General features: G+C 45.2%; 1 protein-coding gene across 1 annotated transcript; it reads right to left on the reverse strand.

The window, feature by feature from the left end:
• Positions 1–1,894: 1,894 nt before the first annotated feature.
• fzd4 (frizzled class receptor 4) lies at positions 1,895–22,212 on the reverse strand. Its single transcript, XM_080772346.1, has 6 exons — positions 21,277–22,212; positions 12,414–12,551; positions 11,433–11,825; positions 9,696–9,841; positions 5,913–6,160; positions 1,895–4,500 (listed from the first exon to the last, which is right to left on the reverse strand). Exons 1-6 carry the CDS (start codon positions 21,577–21,579, stop codon positions 4,082–4,084), a joined length of 1,647 nt encoding a protein of 548 aa, XP_080628472.1. The 5' UTR covers positions 21,580–22,212; the 3' UTR covers positions 1,895–4,081.
• Between the last annotated feature and the right edge of the window lie 296 nt (positions 22,213–22,508).

The raw sequence follows: 22,508 nt of genomic DNA on the forward strand, positions 1-22,508 counted from the left end.
AGCACTAGCTCTCCTGAAAGTATGCACTGCAGCACACATCTGTGTCAAATTTGTGTCTGTGACATTCATAACACGTAGCAAAAATAAAGAAAATACACCTGATGACAGGCTATCTGAGGCACTATGTGGTTCAAATCCAGACTCTGGAGCTACTACAACCTTTTTTTAAAGAGCGAAATCTTGTCCGTAGTACTTCTTATAAAGCAGTAAACAATATTAAAATAATCAATTTCATATACTACAGCATTTGTACATTCAAATAACACTTTGAAATAAAGTAGGGCACCACAAGAACAATTGTGTTTAAAAAACAAAGGGGGTTACATTCTTATAAGAAACGTCACGCCTCTCAATTGAGAGGAAATATACTTGTGAACTGCAAATTATACGTTGCGTGGAATCTCTATTCAGCAAAGAACGTTGATTGTCTATGAAAACTGTACTTAAGAGGATGACACGTACATGTTGGAGACCCAAGACGCAGGGACACAGGATGTTGAGTGGGACTATGTTCCCATCAGGCACACAGGCACACATACAGTCAAACAGACAAGAGGCTAACAGACAGCGCTAATTGAGGAGACACGCAGGCCAAAGCACAATGCATTACTCCTTCCGATGACCAAAGTTTTCTTCTGAAAGGGAGGTGAAAATAACTACAAATTGGCGTCATTCCGTGCTTTCGACTTTGCGAAATGGGATATTTTACGATGTCGGAAGGACCCCACATTGGCCTTTTACAGACACAGCTAAGAGAAAGAGAAACTCTGGCATAGATAGAAAAAAGGCTTGCATACAGAGAAACACGACGACACACTCAACCCACTTTCGACCACGTGACACCATCGTACGACGGAACGTAAACTGTCACTTAAGTGGCTAAGTGCCGTCTTTCTGTTTGCGTTAATGTCTTCAGCTGGATATGATAAATGTCTTATGGTAATTGTCATAATAGAGGAGCTGATGTATCAGATTTATGGTAGAGAAGACTCTACCAGACATCACCTCTGTGCATTCTCTGCGACGATGTCAGGCAGATACCTTGTGTCTTCATATTTTTACTTTTCATATATATATAGTCATAAATGAATGCCCTATCTTATACATTGTGGACATTTTGCCAATAACATAGGGAGTCCCAGTTAAAAGTGGTTAAGTCTGTCTGTGGAATTGAAAAGTATTAGCTTGAGCTTTTGACTAAATACGTTTCATTGAAACAGGTTCTTTTTTTTCCATTTCCTGAAAAAGAACAGTTTTGGACATACAAGGTTTCTGCTCGACAGTGATAATGTGTACATGTGCACATACTTACGTGTACTCTATGTACACGTGTGTGTGTGTGTGTGTGTCTGTGTGTGTGCGTCTGTGTGTGTATGCCTGTGACAGTGAAGTGTTTGCATAACATGTCTCGAGGAACTGATTGTCCAATAACGCCTAAATAAGTGGTTCTCAAAGTGGGGTCCGGGGAACCCTCAGGGTTCCTTCCAAATGGACCATTATATCTGGGCGAAAATGATAATTATTTTAATATGATTATGCCAAATAATTACGGAATGCCACTGCACTGAGATATGCAGCTGCTGTATACTCCTGCAGCTGCTCTATACACACAACAGTGTTAATGGGATTTTGCTGTTTGTGTTAAATAACACCATAAAACCGCCATAACCCTTTTCACCCACAAGAGGTGCTGGCTATTTCTTTCTTATTGTGAATCACGTCCATATATGCTGTTTGTCCATGCTGTATGAATGAATATAGATTACAGTGAATCTTTGTGAGCTGGCGTGCACCCGGTAAACAGCATATACAGACTAAGAGTGCTCATTCTTCTTTTCTACTATGATCTTACAAGCGCACTGCGGCACAACGTGTTGTGGCTACTTGCGTCATATTTGATCAAGTATTAAATAGGGCTTAAATGGTTCAACTGTTTTCCTCATTTTGCTGTGGAGACTGGCCTCCTGACCCCAATTTGAGAACCACCGCTCTATAGCAGCGTATAAATGTCAGTGGAGGTTCAGCTCAAAGCCCAGTGGCATTACGGCTGCTTCTAAAGAATGAATGTCACATTGAATTGCTACATCTGTCGTTGCTCTTTTACAGTGTGTGTGTGGGGGGACAGTCATCGCACTGTGTGGCTGGCTGTCGCTACCCATTTGAAGTGTCGTAAACAGAGTTAGCGTCGAGTCAGATTTCCCTCTGTTGCAGGCGCCGATAGGCCCCGATGTGCGTCCCGGGGCCATAGACACACTAAATTTGGACGTGTCCATTTTTAGCGCCCGGCCGCATTAGCTCTGCAGCCCTTTGTATATCCAATGCCAGATGACTCGTAGCATGTTAAGCATCTCGTCATGTTGACATTACAGTATACCACAACCCAACGCCGTTTAGTTGTCTTGGATTGTCAGCAATTTGGCACTCCTCCCCCGAAAAGCAAAATATGACCAAGCTTGTCCCTTTCAAAGTCTCTGTGCATGTGTTAGTGTATCCTTCCCAGTCCTTAATTATTATTAGCAGTACTAGTGTTACTAGTAAGGCACTTATACTTCTTGCACAGCCACACATCACGCACTGGGTGTATTCATCATAGTGCATTTCATAACAGCTTAGCTCTGGGCTTTTCCCAAAACTCTGAGCGCTAAACAACTCCCCAACTCATCTTCTAGGCCAGTGGTTCTCAAACATTGTCAAGGACACCCGCATTGAGAGGTATTTGGCTGCGGTCGCCCCATTTCAAAAGGTTTTGTGGCAGGGATCTCCATTTTGTAAAGATTATTCAAAACAAATAACAGATCTACGAGCACACGACATGAGCTTGTAGTTGGACTATTAAGGAGAAAAAAAAGGAAAAAAGAGCTTATACTGTAAATAGGGATTATTGTGTTTGACCTGTCCATGATTGCTGGGGATCCCCTGGAAGCACCCATGGAAGGACCCACCCAGACCCAACTTTGAGAGTCAAGAGATCTGGGGAACACTACGTATATAAACGATGTGAACAAGGGCATATTTGATTGTTGTTTGGCAAACTTTTGTATTTCAATCTTGTCCAATGACGACAAAATGAAGCCCGATGATTCTATAGTGGTTAGATGCTGTTGGGGAACCTCAGGGTTTAGACTGCATATCACCCCTCAGGGTTTAGACTGCATATCACCTGCAGAACATGTCCAGTGTAAAAGTCAACCAGCTGTAAGGCAAACATGGCATACAGTATTATGTGTACGTCCGTGGGGGGGGGGGGGGGGGGCAACGGATCCGCAGTCTGTTCTGTTGTGAAACGCGTAGAATTCCTTGACGGAGAGAGGAGGTAGGGGCGGCACAGTGTAACACCGTCGTTGACCGTATCAAAATCGCTTTTCACCGTCTTTGTTCACCCCTCGTCTGGTGGATAAGTCTCTCCAGGTAGAGGTAGAGAGGATTATTCTCATAGTTGTGCTTCTCAACCTTGTTGTTTCACACCTTTATCAGCTAGTCTTTCATCTTCCTTCAGTTAGGCCTACTGGAGGCTGCACACACTCGAAGCGATAAAAGCAACAGGCTGCAAAGCCATTTTCAACGGAAGCTAGCGACATGAAAGATGATGCCTTACACTGTTTCACCATTTCCACATCTTCGTATAATATTTCTGCTTTTAAAAGGAGGTCAAACTAATTATCGCCCAAGCCTCTGTGTTTGTCCTTTCTATTTGTCTGGCACGCTTGGTGACGTCCGTGTGTTGAGCAACACTTCCAACGGCTTTTTTGTTTTTCTAGCTTTTGTCGCCATTAGTGTGCACGCAGGATAAGTGTCACTATAAATGCTACAGATGCTGGCAGAGATGATAATGGAGGCCCACTCTGAGCCTGAGTCAATGTGGTGGGATCACAGACAGTGGCATCCACAGAAATGTCCTCCTGTGTCTCCACCTAGTTCTCTTGCCTCTCTACATTGTCCTCTCCAGCTCTGCTCCACCTGCATGGTCTCTTCAGGTGGAATGGTGAAGGAGGTGATCTCTACTATTTCCCTTATGTCCTGTTCACATTCGTTCTCTCAGCTTCCCACCTCCCCTCCCTCTCTCTCTCCGTCACAGTTCTCCTCACACCACCGTCTCGTTGCCTTTCGGCTTGATCCAGCCATCGCCCGGCGCCCGCTTGCCGCCACGGCCCACCGCCCTACTCTCCCGGAAGAGGCGGGCGGAGCAGCGCTGCCACGTGTGGAGCGTCTTGGCCGACCAGATCCACATGCCCGAGGTGATGCCCACCAGCAGCGACATGAAGATGCGAAGCATCTCCGAAGCCACGTAGGAGTCCCGCGCGCCGGACCGGAAGTCCCCCCAGTGGGAGAGCTGGTACAGGTAGCAGCCGATGACGGTGGAGGCGGGCACCGTGTACAGCACGGAGAACACACCGATCTTCACCATCAGGCGCTCCAGCTTGTCCGTCTTGGCGCCGTCCTTCTGAAGGTTGGAGCGGATTTTGAAGAGGGCCACTAGGCCGGCGCAGATGAACAGGGTGCCTGCAAGGGGAGAACCACATACTGTTTATCCTGGGGTGAACGTTCAGCTAAAATAGCCGTTCTACAAGATCACGCCACAAGCTTGTAGATCAGCTATTTTAATCGAAGACATTTAGTGTGGAGTGAAAACGGGAGAGGCCATAGTATTTAGCCTGGGTGTCAACTAAGCAACTCTAACCTCCAGTATTCTTGTTTTTCAGCTGTTTATATTTTCCAGTGCAACAAATTTATACTAGATGCACTGTAGACCTTTTTTGTGAAATGTATAGTAAATAATTTTAAGCTCCTGTTGAAATGGTATTTGTTTACCAGTAACCAGTAAGTGATTATCCCGATCCCCTTGTCCAGGGGGATTCTAGCGCTGTAATTGGCTAATTGGTTGGCACATCTAAGATATCACACACTCCAAATATACTTGGGCCCAGTAAGTAGGATTGTAAATTGTTGCATCTGCTGAATCAAAGGCCCCATTATTTTCATTTTTATATCATTATTATATTATATTATATATATTTAATATGAAAAATTATTATCAGATCAAATTCCTTCGCCTAGTAGGCCTAAATATCAGTGTGAGTGGGCGGGCGGGTGTGAAAAAGAACCAGTAGACTAACAACTCTTTTTGCTGTTTTTGAAAATTGCAATAAGCAAGGTAAACGCATACATCATAAAGTACCTCAATAAACTAGGATCACAGGTAAACCAAGAACCTAGCCTCAGTCTTAACAATATACTATGAAGAACTCAATACAACTAGCCTCAGTCTTAACAATATACTATGAAGAACTCAATACAACTAGCCTCAGTCTTAACAATATACTATGAAGAACTCAATACAACTAGCCTCAGTCTTAACAATATACTATGAAGAACTCAATACAACTAGCCTCAGTCTTAACAATATACTATGAAGAACTCAATACAACTAGCCTCAGTCTTAACAATATACTATGAAGAACTCAATACAACTAGCCTCAGTCTTAACATTATACTATGAAGAACTCAATACAACTACGTACAACTACAATATACTATGAAGAACTCCATACAACTACGTACAACTACAATATACTATGAAGAACTCAATACAACTACGTACAACTACAATATACTATGAAGAACTCCATACAACTACGTACAACTACAATATACTATGAAGAACTCAATACAACTAGCCTCAGTCTTAACAATATACTATGAAGAACTCAATACAACTACGTACAACTACAATATACTATGAAGAACTCAATACAACTACGTACAACTACAATATACTATGAAGAACTCAATACAACTACGTACAACTACAATATACTATGAAGAACTCAATACAACTACGTACAATGGTACAACTACATTAATCTGCACAACATTGATCATTTCATTAAAATAGTTGCACCGCTATCAGTTACCTATGAGGAGGTAGGTGGCCAGCGGGGCCACAACGAAGCCCGTGAGCGCCTCCTGCTGCAGGTTGCCCACATAGCAGAGTCCGGTGAGGTCGTCGGCGTCCACCAGTCTCATGATGAGGATGACGATGGTCTTGACGGCGGGGATGGCCCACGCCGCGATGTGGAAGTAGGAGCTGTGCATCTCGATGGCCTCGTGGCCCCACTTCAACCCCGCAGCCAGGAACCAGGTCAGGGTCAGGATCACCCACCTGCCAACGCCACGAAAAAACGCTGTTAAACACGTAGACGGGAAATGACACAGACTAAATGTTATATTAGGGAGGGACTAGTGGAGAAGAGATCCAGTAGAACTGAGACAAGTCATTTTACGTTTGGCTACGTGTGGATGTCACACTCCGAAAATAGCCCATCTACAAGATCGGCTACTTGTAGATCGGCTATTTTCGGCACACAGCTAAGTATAAATAAGATATTATGACACCATCGTTCAATTCAGGAGACAAGAAGGACAAGAAGGAGGGGTCTGCATTTTATGCTTATTAGACTGTGTACTACTCTTTTATTTAACCCAATTAGACCTATACATCGTTATAACTTTCATGCCGGGAGCCACCTCTGTGTCTCATATTTGTATTTAACTAGAATTTCGCGGCCCTGACGGGCCGCTCATCCTGGTTACGTTGCAGCGCACTATGGGAAGAAGGTAATTGCGGGCGCGCGCACACACACACACACACACCGCCTCCTGGCCGCTGCAGACCCAGAGGCTCTGTGCAGTGAGACCCCGATATTTATTTATCGGGTTAACGCAGCACGTTAGGTTGAGAAACACTGCTGTAGGCTATACCCACACATTTCACTTGAATAATGTGTGCAGAGAGAGAGAGAGAGACTGCACGTCAAAATGAATTGGAATAAAAAAAACAAATGATGTTGTATGGGGTCTGGATCGCATGCTGGTGAACTCTTGCCGTGTGATCTTCGGCGCGGGGCGGAGGGGGTCCACGGTAGTATATATATAGTAAATCAGCGAGTCTGCTGGCAGCCTGGCACGTTTTCTTTCTCTGTGTTTGTGTGTGTGTGTGTGTGTGTGTGTGTGTGGGACACGTGTGTGTGTGTGGGGGGGGGTGGCTTACAGGTGTGCGTGTGCGTGTGTGTGTGTGTGTGTGTGTGTGTGTGCATGCAATCAAAAGCCAATGCGAAGTTGCGAACAGTGTAATCGTTTTACTTAGGCAAAAAACAACTATTGTCAAACAACAATGTTGATGTAACTAAGAGATTGGCTGAGAGAGATATAGTTTATATACAGAGATTTAGAAGGAATAAGCTAAATCCAATTCCTCCCCTTCCTTGTTTTTGTCTTCTCCTGCGAGAGCCGAGAGTGGGAGAGAACAGATTCTGAATTTCTGAGAGCTAGTGTCAGTGAGCCTATTAGAAGACAGGGCAGTGTTGCCAGGTTTGCGAATTGTAAGCGAGTTGTAGTGTGTGTAAGTAGCGTGGTTAAAAGGCCTTGTTTCTGGGCCTGTTGGGGCAACAGCATAGGCAACAGTGGTTAGTGTTCCGTGTAGGGAAGGCTCGGGGGTGTGGGTGATTGGGGCGATAATGTTTGTAGTAAACAAATGCATTGGCGGCGTGAGTGTGGAAGGGAGGCATTATATTGGCAGTGCAAAGACCATTGTTTGGCGGCTGGTGTTCAGTGTTGTTGGTGAGGGGCGACATAGGAGGAGATAGCGTTGCAACACTGCGAAGGGTAAGTGTGTGACGTCACTGCCGTGTGAGTGTGTGTGGGTGTAGTGTGTAAGATGCTGTTGTGGGTGTTGCAATAGCGACGTAGCTGTTGTGGCTTTGGGTTTCGTTTGGGTACAACGTATTGGGTACAACTTCTCCAATGTATAATAGATAAGAAAACCTTAGGTTAATTTTTATTTTTTTTATTTAGAAACTCAAGTCTAAATGGGTTAAAACAGGAGTGTTTGCATGTTCTCCCCGTGTCCCCTAGGGTAGGTACCCTCACAAAAACATGCAGTAATCCTGGTCTCTAAACTGCCTCCCCCTGGCCAACCTGGGCGCCTGATGGAGGGGAAAGGAACTGGTTGGAATAACGTGTTCCTTCCACGCGCTACGTCCAACCAGGGAAACTCCCCCCCGTCAGGTGTAAAGGAGCAACTTGGACACTCAAGCATGAAGGAAGCATGAGTTAAGTCCGTTGCTCTCCCCAGGTTGGCGGAGGGTGTGTAGATCCCAGGATCACATTAGATGATTGACACAGGGGAATCTCAAGAACTTTTATGTCCCCGCTCTCAGGTTCCTAGGTCACTGTGTCTCACACTGTGGTCCAGGCAGGGACCCCCAGAGGTCCTTGAGAGTTAAAGGCTTTAACCATATTTTATTGGCTATTTTAGATAAAGGTTGATAAATGTTTTATGGCTGACACAAAATCTTTTCAACGGTCCGCAGCCAAATAAAATTTTGGGGGTCCTTCAGATGAAAATGTTCGAATGTCACAGTCCTAGATGAGGTATAGGTAAACAACAAATGAAGAAACCCTAAATGAAAGCTGATGAGCCAGTTGGCTCGACTATGCACACCTCTAGGTTGTCCTCGTTTTATAGGACACTGCCGTGTGAAAGGAAAGAACTGCGACATGAACCACAGAGTGGCAACACAAGTACTTGGGCTTGTAAAATGTTGTAAAATGACTGAGTGTGTGTGTGTGTGTGTGTGTGTGTGTGTGTGTGTGTGTGTGTGTGTGTGTGTGTGTGTGTGTGTGTGTGTGTGTGTGTGTGCATGCGTGCGTACGTGGCTGCGTGCGTGCATGCGTGCGTGAACGGTGACAGAATGGTTGGACATGTTTCCGCAACCAGCTTGCCGTTTGCCGTTTGACCTAGACTGACAGAATTATTGTACCATACTGGCAATGTGAGACTGCTTACGTCCTCTTGACAAAGGCATTCTCGCTGTCCCAAAAACTAAGCTAAAAACTAACGGCGACCCAGTGTTTGCAGTCATAGTCCCCACTCTGTGGAACGGTCTTCCATTGGCAGTCGGTTGATGCCTTCAAAAAGCTTGTTTTGACCCATTAAAACCAGGAAGGTGTCTTTTTAGATTTTAGGTAGCTTTTTATCATAAAGATCTTCTCTTCTGGGGGTCCCTGGCACAAAACATTTTCAGATGGGGATCTGCGGTCAAATATATCAATACAGTACAGTACCTTGTAACATCTTGAAAGGTACTTTATAAATAAATTTGACCTGACCATACCTTATCTTACATCATCTTGACATCCTACTTCAATCAGACCGATTACGTAACAATGTGCACTGCATTGCACTCACCAGTGGTGGACAGTATCTAAAACATTTACTTAAGTAGAGTTATTTTTACTTTACTTGACTTATTTCCACTTTCCAATACTTTTACTTCTACTCCACTACATCTCGGATCCAAATAGTGTACCTTTACTTTACACTACGTCTATTTGAAAACTTAGTTACTAGTTACTTTGTATATTTTTATTATTATTACAAAACATACATTACCCACTTCAGCTGCGTCAGCCATTTGAAAATAGCAGATCTACACGCTCACATTACATTACAATATGTGGGACACATTGTAATGTATTGTCTGATGACAAATAAATACATCAGAAAACTTGAAATGGGACATTCTGCATATAATGAGCACTTTTACTTTTGGTAATTTAAGCACATTTTGATGCCAATACTTTTGCACACACATCGCAGTATTGATATTTTGACTTGAGAAACCACTGGCACTCACCAGAGGGAGGAGGCCATGCCGAAGAAGTAGAGCAGCAGGAAGACGATAGCGCAGCCCGTGCTCTTCAGGCCTTCCTGCACTAGCACTGGCACCGCCGCTTCCTCCAGGTCACAAGAAACACGCTCCCTGCCCAGGGTCAACCGCACCTACACACACACACACAAACACAAACACACACACACACACACACACACACACACACACACACACACACACACACACACACACAGAGGGAGAGCGATAAGAGTTGAGTGAGTCAGCTGCTACATTTCCTGACAATGTTTTGAATTACCTTTTTTGCCAGTGAGGTCATGCACATTACAGAACATGGGGAGGATTTTAATATGTGAGAACGTTCGTTCATACGTGTTTCCACTCTAGGCGTCTGGCCATTTTCTCCTGCACTTATTCACAGTCTGACCTTTTCTTTTTTTCCCCCTCCCTCTCATTTGTATGAACATGGATTTCAGACAAATAACTGCAGACAAAATGTCCATGGCTGCGTTTGGCTGTGTGACAGCCAGGGACCCCAAACCTTAACCCTAACCGCACGTGGAAGCCACGGGTGAGTCTTAACCACGTAGTCATACTAACGGGATGTCGGACTAACGTGTGCACCGCGCATCTCCATGTTACAGTGTAACTGAGAGTGTACACATTTAACCAAATGGACCCTTGCAGGTCTATATCTCTGAGAGTGCACAAATGTAACCGAGTTGTCCCTTACAGGTCTGTAACTTTAAGAGTGCACAAATGGAACCAAATGGGCCCTTACTGTGAACCAAATGGACCCTAACTGTAAGGGTTAATTTGGTTCCATTTGTGTAAGGCGTACAGGTCTATAACTCAGAGTGTTCAAATGGATTCAGAGTTATGGGGGGAGTTATGGGGGGGGGGGGGAGGGGGTCACCAGGTAGGCAGAAAGATGATGGGTCTAACCCTAACCCTCCTCACCAGGTAGGCCACGCTGTACAGGTTAAAACACTCAGGTCTAACCCTAACCCTCCTCACCAGGTAGGCGACACTGTACAGGTTAAAACAATCAGGTCAAACACTCCCTCCTCACCAGGTAGGCCACGCTGTACAGGTTAAAACAATCAGGTCAAACACTCCCTCCTCACCAGGTAGGCCACGCTGTACAGGTTAAAACAATCAGGTCAAACACTCCCTCCTCACCAGGTAGGCCACGCTGTACAGGTTAAAACACTCAGGTCTAACTAGGGTTAGACCCGAGTGTTTTAACCTGTACAGCGTGGCCTACGCTGTGTCACCAGGTAGGCGACACTGTACAGGTTAAAACACTCAGGTCAAACACTCCCTCCTCACCAGGTAGGCCACACTGTACAGGTTAAAACACCCAGGTCAAACACTCCCTCCTCACCAGGTAGGCCACACTGTACAGGTTAAAACACTCAGGTCAAACACTCCCTCCTCACCAGGTAGGCGACACTGTACAGGTTAAAACACTCAGGTCAAACACTCCCTCCTCACCAGGTAGGCCACACTGTACAGGTTAAAACACTCAGGTCAAACACTCCCTCCTCACCAGGTAGGCCACACTGTACAGGTTAAAACACTCAGGTCAAACACTCCCTCCTCACCAGGTAGGCCACGCTGTACAGGTTAAACACTCAGGTCAAACACTCCCTCCTCACCAGGTAGGTTAAAACACTCAGGTCAAACACTCCCTCCTCACCAGGTAGGTTAAAACACTCAGGTCAAACACTCCCTCCTCACCAGGTAGGCGACGCTGTACAGGTTGCAGCACATGGACAGAAAGATGATGGGTCTCTCTGGGTAGGAGAATCTCTGGGAGTCCAGCAGGAAGGTCAGTACGGTCAGCGTGGTGGACAGGAAGCAGAGCACCGCCCACACCGCCATCCAGGCATCCGTGAAGACCTTGGCGCCGCGCCGGTACAGCCCGCTGTCGTAGCCGCACTGCAGCGCGCAGCTTTGGCTGCGGCGCACCCAGGCGTACTGGTCGGGCGCCGAGCCCAGCGCCTGGCACTCCTCCTCCTGCGGAGGCAGGTTGCGGTTGACGGGGTGGTAGGGCGGCTCCTCGTCGCCGGGGCCCTCCATGCACATGTGGTTGTGGTCGTTCTGCGGCGGGAAGAGGCTGCAGTTGAGAACCTGCGTGAAAAGGGACGGACATGATGAGAATGATCGTTTTAAGAGCTCGAGCCTTGCGATGGTATACGGGCCCAGTGCCATGTTTTTTTTCTTTTTGTCAAATTTGCTAATCGATTTGAAAAACGTAGATTTGATCCATTTGAGAACATTCAACTAAACAAACAAATCTCTGCTGTTGGGCAGAATCAACCTAACTCCAAGTAACTTAAGGACATTAAAAAAAACATCCAGTTCAAGTTTTGGCCGAAGTGTTTTTTTTATACTTTTTATTGGTTCAATATTTGTTTTAGCCAACACACAGACGTAAAGGGTGTTCAATAGCTCAGATTAATTTTTTTTAGCTGTAACGAATAGTTTTTTTTAGGTTAATCCCCTATATGCCCTAATCCAAAACATTCAAACATTGCTGATATACAAGCTCACACCAAACAATGAGCTTGTAGATCAGATATTTTTTCCGCCTATAATGACATGCCCAGAATAAGGACGCAATGCGTTTAACATTGTCTTATTAATGTGGTTAAGATCGTCTCGTTAATGTAATGATTGTCTTGTTAATCTCGTTAGTTATTAATGAGTTGAACCCACCTCCGGCCATATGAAGCCAAACTCGTTGAGCACGGGCAGGCACTTCCTCTTGACGGACAGACACATGCTGCCACATGGACCAATGGGGATTGGCACCTTGTCTGTGCACATAGGCACATAGACGCTACACAGGAAGAACTGCAAGGGAAAACAAGACGAGAAAAACATGTTAGATTGAGGTTTCTACAACTTTTTCATGTCAAGGACCCACAAATTGGTAAATGGTGCATTTATATACAGAGATTGTGCATTACATTCACCCATTCACACACAGATGCCATGAGGAAACCATGCAAGGCACCAACTTACACATCGGGAGCAATTAGGGGTTCAGAGTCTTGCTCAAGGACACTTCGACACAAACTCCCTTGGGGGGTTTGAACTGGGAACCTTGTGGTTGCCATCTAGTCACTCTACCCCTGAGCCACTGAGCCCTGAGCCACTGCCAAATTGATACGTATGTGATGTGACACCCATCTGAAATGGTTTTGTGAAATTGTGCCAGTGACCACCAGAAGTGAAGTTTTTTTTTTTCAATCAATATCAGATAAAACTTTTAAGATTTTATTTTATGCACATGCCATGGTCACATAACCATTATATGTTGAGTGCATGCTTTGATGGTTACAGTTTTATAATCAGTTTTGATGAGGGGAGAAGTAGTTTCATAAGGGGCTGGTATGAAGTACTTGATATAAAGAGAACATGTTCAGTTCACTAGTCTAAACTCTACTCTACAACTGCCTTCATTTCTGTCTGTCTGGCAGGCACTTAACAAGCGATCGTTAACTGTGTCTGTTAGAGAGAGGGGCAGAGAAGAGTGGCTTTGCTCAACTTGATTTATACTTATATTCTCCACTCTGATGAAGGTACATGTTCAATATATCATGCAGCCTTATTTATTAGCCTATATTTGGCTATTTTTTTTTAAATATTAAAATCGATTTGGGAGACTCCGATGATTAATCGGCGGCATCCCTAGCGGACCAGAGGACTTGGTCCGCTCAGGTGCAGGTGACTATGTATAGAGGCTTTTAAGTGGCTAAACAACCTTGACTCTGCTTCTGCTGTGCTTGGCTCTACGTCTACATCATCATCTTCTCCAGTAGCGGTTCTATTTTCATCTCTATGAAGACACTTACACAAGTGGGCAGTGTTGCCATATTTGCTTATTATAAGTGACTTAGTTCTTGTAAATATAGTTCCTTGTAAATATTGGCAGTTGCGTGATGCATTTTTGTTTCTACGGTGTAGTTGCTTATGTCAAGGACACTGGCAACACTGCAAGTGGAGCCGCAGCCAAAACTGCAGCTGACGGTCTATCCACAAGGTTAGAGAGAGAGAACTTCCCTATGCCTTCAGACATGCTGTGGACTTTCACTTAACTACGCTGATGTGTGCGGTGTAATGCTACCATAATGCTCCCGTAATCCAACGCTTTGGTTTTATCTGACTGCTGTTGCGGTAGGCTTTGAAGTCGGGTAGCAAACGTTTAGGGGGTGATGAAGAAACTGAATATATGTCTTTTCACATGGAGTGACACAACACCTGCCTTCTTCTCGCTTGAATCTGCAAGATTTGTACAGCAGGTTATATTAGTCTGATGCTAGGTTTGTTGCTTCAACCAGTATCATAGTTTCAATGTACCGAATGTTATTATGATAGCATATTGTTGAGACCGCGTGCAACGGTGCAAGGTTCTTGGTTTAACTGTAATATGCATTAGGCCACTGACACCCATTTGATACTTTTTTTTTATTATTATTATTAGTATTATGGCTTTTGTGATCAGCCCAGACATTTTAAGTTGCTTGATGCACTATTTGTTTTATCAGTAAATTGGTTCTGGTGACTTCTTCTAATACGTGGGGGGGATTTTCTTTTTTTATTATTATTATTATTATTTGTATTCATTTATTGATGGATTTATGGAAAACACGACACCCTCACACATTAGAATTAAGGATGATGTCAGTCTCAAGAACCACCAGTATCTAAATACTGAATCAGGCAACTTAACAACGATCTGGGGTGCTCACAAAAGCCGGAGTAGACGTTAGAATGGACCTCAAACATGTTTGAAAGTGAAAAATCCCTTTAAGTCTAAGATAATGTGCTACATGGTTAGAGATTCGGTTCCCACACAGATCCATCATATGGTGACAGGGGTGTATGGCATTTTCTGGGAGTTTCCACCAGCCGTTGGAAACCTGAGTGCCGTCTCTCACTTCACTGTTAAAGCCACTCGGGTTCCAGCAGCCAGGAAGCCTCCCATTAGAGAGCAAATGTGGGGGGATAAGGTTACGCTGCTCTGTGTGTGTGTGTGTGTGTGTGTGTGTGTGTGTGTGTGTGTGTGTGTGTGTGTGTTGCTACACTTGTGAGGAGACTAAATGTCTCCACCAGTATGGTAGAATAATATAGAATATATCTCCATGTAAGTATGTCCGCTTGAGTACGGCAACACCGCTGGGTGACCTAAAGTGTCACTGTTGAGCAGCCTAACACACACACACACACAGACCCATTGACCACTGCAGCACGCACGAGCACGAGCGCGCACACACAAACACACACACACACACACACACACACACAACCTGCACCGCTCAGTTTAGACAGGTCTGATTTTTTAACCCTACCAACCTATTCTAGGGCACAGGCACACTTTCAATTACAATAGCAGATCTACAAGCTCACAACACTTGTAGATCGGGCCATTTTCTGCACAGGGATTTTGGTGTGTAGAGGGAATTACTAGCATACCTAGTACAGAGCCCTGGGAGACCCCTGTCAACTAAAATTATATGGATTGGTGGTTTCATGCCATCTATGTGTATGAGTATGTGAAATGTATACAGTGCAGCGTGTCTAACACACTTAAAATGCACGTCAAATCCAGTTGATCTCTCCTTACTAATTCGACAAAGCCGCTGATATCGATATAAATAAACAAACCTTACACTCTACACTAGTCATTAAATTATAGGCTGCAGGGGGGGGGGGGGGGGGGGGGGTTGGGGAGAGAGAGAGAGAGAGAGAGAGATGTAATTATATTTTTCGCATGGCGGATGAGACAAACAAGCATGCCTTATTCTGGTTGATACTGAGGGCAGCATTGTTAGCTGGCTATAACAGGACAGTACGGAACACTATGCATATTGTCGCTCTGTCCGACATGAACATGTTAATCTCAATGGACAGCTGGAGCGCTCCCCGTAAAATCATCACCACACCGTCCTCATAACTCTCCATCAGTCGCATTTGGATCACAGCCGCAGTCAGACTCGCTGTATAGGCTCATTAGTGCGGTGGTTGACAAAACAATTTCATGCCAACTTGCCAAGGACCCTCCCCCCCAAAAAAATTGATATGTAAGCCTATTTGGCTGTGGACCCCGCCCCGTCTGAAAATAGTTCTAGCATGCTGTGTAAGCGTGTATGCTAGGTGCATTGTCTTACCTGGTAGCCTATAGTCTTTGAGGAACTACATTGTTCTCTCTGCATTGTTACTTAGTGGCTCTGGATAAAAGTGTCCGCTAAATGCCCAAAATGTAATTTAGTGCCAGGCCAGGGGAGCCCATCCCCCCCAATAAGAGATCCATCAACACTGCTCATTTCTTTTGGGGGAAGGAGACACAAAAAGGGCTTAAATATTTAAGAATGTGATTTAGATATTTACACACATGCTAGGTCAGCTGCATTGTTTGCCCGGTATGCTATAGTTTAAAATGTACATCCTGCTACCCTAATAGACAGGGGTACATGAGCACCTGGCCGTTCATTCGTGCTCTATCTCCGACCAAGCCACACTTCCACCACACATCTCTCTATGCAAAATAAAACCTGCACACTCCCACAAAAGACATAGACTACATTGCATTCGCCAAAAATGTCTTCTTTACTGTTTAAATATTACTTTTCTGAAACACGCTATTCTTGCTCAACCTCAACAGCCTACGTCAGAATCGTCATGTTGGCGTCTACTACGCCAACTACGTTCACTTAATGGGGCCAGTCCTTCACAGTGACACACGCGTTAGATCAACCACGCGACCGGGATGGTTTCTACCCCTCAATGTCGTGCCTACTCTACACTGCCATCCCAAGTCCCCTCCCCCTTTCACTGCTCCTGTGTGTGACCTGTGAACAACTCTCTGACTGCACTGTGGCTTGATTTATATGTGCAAGGTTGAAATGTAATGCACATAAATTAATTATAGGTCCAGCAAGCAAATCATGATTGTCTGTTTGTGCTCAATAGGTCACCATCACATTCCGATTTTAGGTGTTGTGTTTTCTATGACATTTATTTGGGCCAGTAGTTTCATATCTATCCTTTTTCCGACCAACACAGAACATGCTAACGGTGTTAGCGCGTTAGCATCCATCTTGCTTTTGATTTATATGTGCGAGGTGGAAATGTAATGCACATAAATTAATTATAGGTCCAGCAAGCAAATCATGATTGTCTGTTTGTGCTCAATAGGTCACCATCACATTCCGATTTTAGGTGTTGTGTTTTGTATGACACTTTGGCCAGTAGTTTCATATCTATCCTTTTTCCTTTGACCAACACAGACCATGCTAACGGTGTTAGCGCGTTAGCATCACACAGCTTACAGCGTCAGTGTTGCATGAATACTTTCAACCATGACAATGCCGACTACTTTTGCTACACACACTTCCCAAGGATTATGGAGATGTCTTTATTTTTTTTTTAAGGTTGAGAAATGAAATAATTATGGTCGTTTCTAATCTCAGCATTTCACAAGAGAAAGACGTGGATGCCTTTCGCTGCGCTGTTGGCGTTGCCATGTCTCATAGAAACAAGTAAATAGGTCTTTAAAAAGAATCCCAAAACAAGCGCATATAACAGGGGTCTGTAACCTATTTTAAATGAAGTGCCATGTTTTTATTTTCTAGATAGTGAGTCAGCCACAAGCTCACATCACAACAATAATCCATGTAATAATCACAATAACAATACTAATAATAATAATCATAATAATCCTGCTACCCTAATAGACAGGGGTACATAAGCACATGGCCGTTTATCCAACAGCTTTCTCCGACCCAACCACACTTTCACCACACATCTCTATATGCAAAATAAATTCGGCACACTCCCAGAATACATATAGGCTACATTTCATTGAAAGAAATGTCTTAATTACTGAATAAATATTACTTTTGTCAACCACGCCATTGTTGCTCAACATCACCAGCCTACGTCAGAATCGTCATGTTGGCGTCTACTACGCCAACTACGTTCACTTATTGGGGCCAGTCCTTCACAGTGACACACGCGTTAGATGAACCACGCGACCGGGATGGTTTCTACCCCTCAATGTCGTGCATTTGCTGCGCCCTTCTAATGCTGCGCCACGCCTACTCTATACTGCTCCATGCGACTCGAACAGCGTCAGCAGCAGCAGCTCCGAGCCTCCGTCAGAAAGGCTGCCCACAGCACTGCACAGCCCCACACCCAAATGAATCGAATGAATGAATAAGGCGCTTATATCGCTATTGCTCAGTGGATGGGACATTTACATTAAAAGCAATCGGATGGACGCGTGGATAACGGCATGGTTGTGTGCAATCGGAGGGAAAGCTTCCATAATCCATATAGCTTCCATGCTAGCTGCTTCAGACACAGGGGAGGGGAGGGAGAAATAGTGCGAAATAGCGCTTATGCAACAATTACCCTAAAACACAAACACCTCAACTCGATGTCATTGTGAATAAGAATTTCGAGCGAAATAATAATTTTTGGAAGGACACTTTCACCCAGTATGAAGCTAAATGTGGAAGCCGTGTGTGTCACACCAAAACGGCTGACCTATAGAATCCTGTAACCAGCCTCTCGCACTGCCTGCGACTTGGCTCCGTCTAAGGCTCCGTCTTATGAGCAAATTTAGAACTTCCGGTCTGACAGCTAGCAGATTTAAGACATCCGGTTGCTTTCAGAATAAAATAAGATTATTTAATTCGTTAATTAAATAATTTTTACATTACATTATTAGTATTATTATTACATTACAGTTATTGTAAAGACACACATTATGTTTCTGTGTAAAAATAAGTAATTAAATAACATAAAAAAGTTATCTAAATGGATAAATGCTATTCACTGGAGTGCATGGACTTTATAAAGTGGACACTGGACAAAAGAGGGCTCCGCCAGGCAACTATCTGGACATACCCACGCGTTTGGGAAGATGTCCTCTACCACCCCACAGTCTCCGCTAAGCGGGAGAGGTGTAAAATTCACAGCAGCAGAGCTTCTACTGGGGTCAATGCAAAAAAATGTACCGTTTCCGGACCCAGAATGGACACTGGACAAAGAGGCCTCCGCGAGGCAACTATCTGGACATACCCACGCGTCCGGGGAGATGTCCTCTACCACCCCACAGTCTCCGCTAAGCGGGAGAGGTGTAAAATTCAGAGCAGCAGACCTTCTATTGGGGTCAACACTCAAAAAAGTGCCGTTTCCAGACCCAGAATGGACACTGGACAAAGAGGCCTCCGCGAGGCAACTATCTGGACATACCCACGCGTCCGGGGAGATGTCCTCTACCACCCCACAGTCTCCGCTAAGCGAGAGAGGTGTAAAATTCAGAGCAGCAGAGCTTCTACTGGGGTCAATGCAAAATAAATTACCGTTTCCGGACCCAGACTGGACACTGGACAAAAGACGGCTCCGGGAGGCAACTATCTGGACATACCCACGCGTCCGGGGAGATGTCCTCTACCACCCCACAGTCTCCGCTAAGCGGGAGAGGTGTAAAATTCAGAGCAGCAGACCTTCTATTGGGGTCAACACTCAAAAAAGTGCCGTTTCCAGACCCAGAATGGACACTGGACAAAGAGGCCTCCGCGAGGCAACTATCTGGACATACCCACGCGTCCGGGGAGATGTCCTCTACCACCCCACAGTCTCCGCTAAGCGAGTAAATGGGTGCTTATATTTCTATGTGAAATGTGGTGATGCTGGCATCACAATAGATGCCAGCATCACGCTGCCTCCGTCTAATAAGCACATTTACAACTTCCTGTTTGGAAACCGAAACAGATGCTTCTGACATTTGCCTGTGCGTGCTTAATCGTTGTACTTCTGAACACATTTCCCAAATCTCAGTGATTTATCCACACATCGCTCTGTGTGTGTGTGTGTGTGTGTGTGTGTGTGTGTGTGTGTGTGTGTGTGTGTGTGTGTGTGTGTGTGTCGCGTCGCCCTCCAGCTGCAATTGCGAGTGTGCGCTGTGTGCAGGGCACACTACTGAGTTTAAAACCACAGCTGAAACATGAAGTGGAGTCTGTCAATTCCCGCAATTTCCTTCTTCCCATATTGCGCTGCAACGACACTAGGATTGAGCCCCCCGAAGGGGGGCGAAATTCTAGTTTATGTTATTTAGACTGATGCTTGTTTACCTGTATCATATATTTTCAATATAGCCTACAGAAATAATGTTATTTAGATAGAATGCTAAAGACAGATAAAGGTTAATTGTTTACCTTGTATCCAAGTTTCTTTGAGGCACTATTTTAATATATTTCCCTTTTGATTTCTAACCGTTTATACGATTTATTTTTTTAGTACTGTATATTTGTATGTCATAAATGGTCTTAGTGCTTTTCTGGGTAGGCCTTTCTCAATCCTCTTAGCAGACCTTGTATTGAACTGTGCTTTCCTCGAACTGTGCTTATTATACAAACTGTTGATACAAATTTCAAATCAATCAATCAAACATTGTACCTGGTTTATTGACTAGAGTTCATATAGTTACATAGCTTATATAGTTAGCTTATTCTGACCTCAATACAGGCTACCTCCTCTGGCTAATTGTACATTTAAACTGTTCCCAATTTAGCTGAGGATCCTCTGGAACCGCCTCAACGTGAGTGGGTTCTGTCCCCAGGGTGTCCCGGACCCCACTTTGAGGACCACTAGAGGCTACCACCACAGAAAACTCAATCTGGCTTGCCTTGTCATGTGCTCTGTGACTCTGCGCGCGTGCACACACACACACACACACGCGCGCGAACACCACATGCACACAAAACATTAAGGACAATGATGTTCTCAGAAGAAGAGCTGTGCGTAGGCAAACAAACAACTGCATTTTATGTCCCGCTTGTGTCTCCACTCGGTGCAGGATCAAACCTAATAATAGTAGCCTAATTGATTTTTCTAAATAAAATAAGACAATTATCCATTCTTAGTTCTAGGAAACATGTAACAGCAACATTCTGGATTATAGTGCACTGTGCAAGATTCTCTAGGCCTAGCCCCAAAAATCTCTCTCTCTCTCTCTCTCTCTAGAATGACAGACTTTTAAGGGTCCATTTGGTTTGCTTAACAAAATAAATATAGCTGGGGGACCCAGCTAAGATCCTGCTTAGGGGGTCACCTGACCCCACTTTGAGAACCATTCCAACACTCAGAGTTGCAAACATTTTAAGGGTCCATTCGGTTCTTTACAAACAAACAAAAAAGAAGAAGATGAAAATGCTGTAGTGTGGACCCCCTGCCCTAAAAATCCTTCCTTATCAGAAAATATGTGCATGCGTGGAGTAGTGGCCCCTCAAGCAGTGGTTCTCAAAGTGAGTGAGGTTCCTTTGCGGGGGGGGGGGGGGGGGGGGGGGTAACTCTGACAGTGTACTACACATTTGTATGGAACCAAAGAAAGGTCAGTAGGCCTAAGGGTCCATTTAATCATATATGGAACAAACCCGCTAATATTGGGGCCGGGTCCTTAAAGGTGGCGTCCATGCTTCCCGCATGCCTCTTAAAAGCCCAAAGAGAAGTCCCCCGGGCGGAGTGCCGCCCCGGGACAGGACAGTCGGTAGTTCGGTACAGTTACCTTGAGCTGGCTGGAGCAACCGTACTGGATGAGCGGCGTGAACGTGGTGAGCTGCAGCTCGGCGTCCGACTGCAGCACGTTGCCCACCAGGTTGGGCATCTTGGTGACGTTGTAGCCCAGACCCTGGCACATGGCGATGCGGATGGGGTCGCAGGTCATCTCCTCCAGCACCTCGTCGCCGCCGCCGAACGCCCGCACCCCGTGGAGTTCGCCCACGGCGCCGGACAAGAGCACCAGCAGGGCCACCAAGAGCGCCCTGCATGGAGCAGCAGTGTCCCCCCACCACGCAACGCCACCCGGCATGACTTATTACTCCCCCCCCCCACCCCCCGGGTGGGGTTGGTTGTCCCCCTCCTTCCCCTTCCTCAGCTGGGAAATGTGTTGGCAAAAGTTGAACTTGTCCCCGACCTCGGATTAAATGGTGCGTGTATTAGTCCGGTCCGGTGGAATAATCGCTTTTAAGTCCCGTTTTTTTAGAGAGAGAGAGAAATAATGCCTTCAGCCTCACAACAAAACAAAACACTTTCCAAAGCGTATCTCTTTCTCGCTCTCGCTTTGGTTTGCCTAGGAGTAAAGTAGGCAAAGCCGCTCTGAATCCATTCGGATCCGGGAAAACAAATAAAGTATCCAAGGGGAATCGTCCAAAAGAATAAGCGTATATTTCCAGAATTCTGCGACCATGCACCTTGTTTCAAAATCCAATTCAAAATGCGTCCCACGCGTAAAACGCTGTGTTTTCTCTTAGTATCCCATAGACATCCTAGTCTCTCTCCACTCCTTGGGCTTGTTCTCAAATATACTCCGCTAGTAGATCCGTTACCAGCAGACCCAGATACACACACAATGACACTCACACACTGTCACACACACGCCGTGGACACAGAGCAAGCTAGCTGGGGGTTTTGCGGTGGCTACTGCCTGCGCGCCTGGACCGCTGAGCGGATTGTATCCAGAGATGTGTGTGGAGAAAGGCTACTCTCCCTGTCGGTGGAAAAGAGCCACCAATCACCGGCCGGGAAGCCGAGCCTCTTTGGCCAACCCCTGACCAGCATGGAGCTGATGGAGGCGGGGTCAGATTGGTGAATAGATAGAGGCTCCCTCCCTACACCCTGTCTGAGTGTCTGTGTTATTATTGTGTGTGTGTGTGTGTGTGTGTGTGTGTGTGTGTGTGTGTGTGTGTGTGCGTGTGTGTGTGTGTGTGTGTGTGTGTGTGTGTGTGTGTGTGTGTGTGT

Source organism: Protomyctophum bolini (genome assembly GCF_963924005.1).
Source record: "Protomyctophum bolini genome assembly, chromosome: 9".
Classification (NCBI taxonomy): Eukaryota; Metazoa; Chordata; class Actinopteri; order Myctophiformes; family Myctophidae; genus Protomyctophum; species Protomyctophum bolini.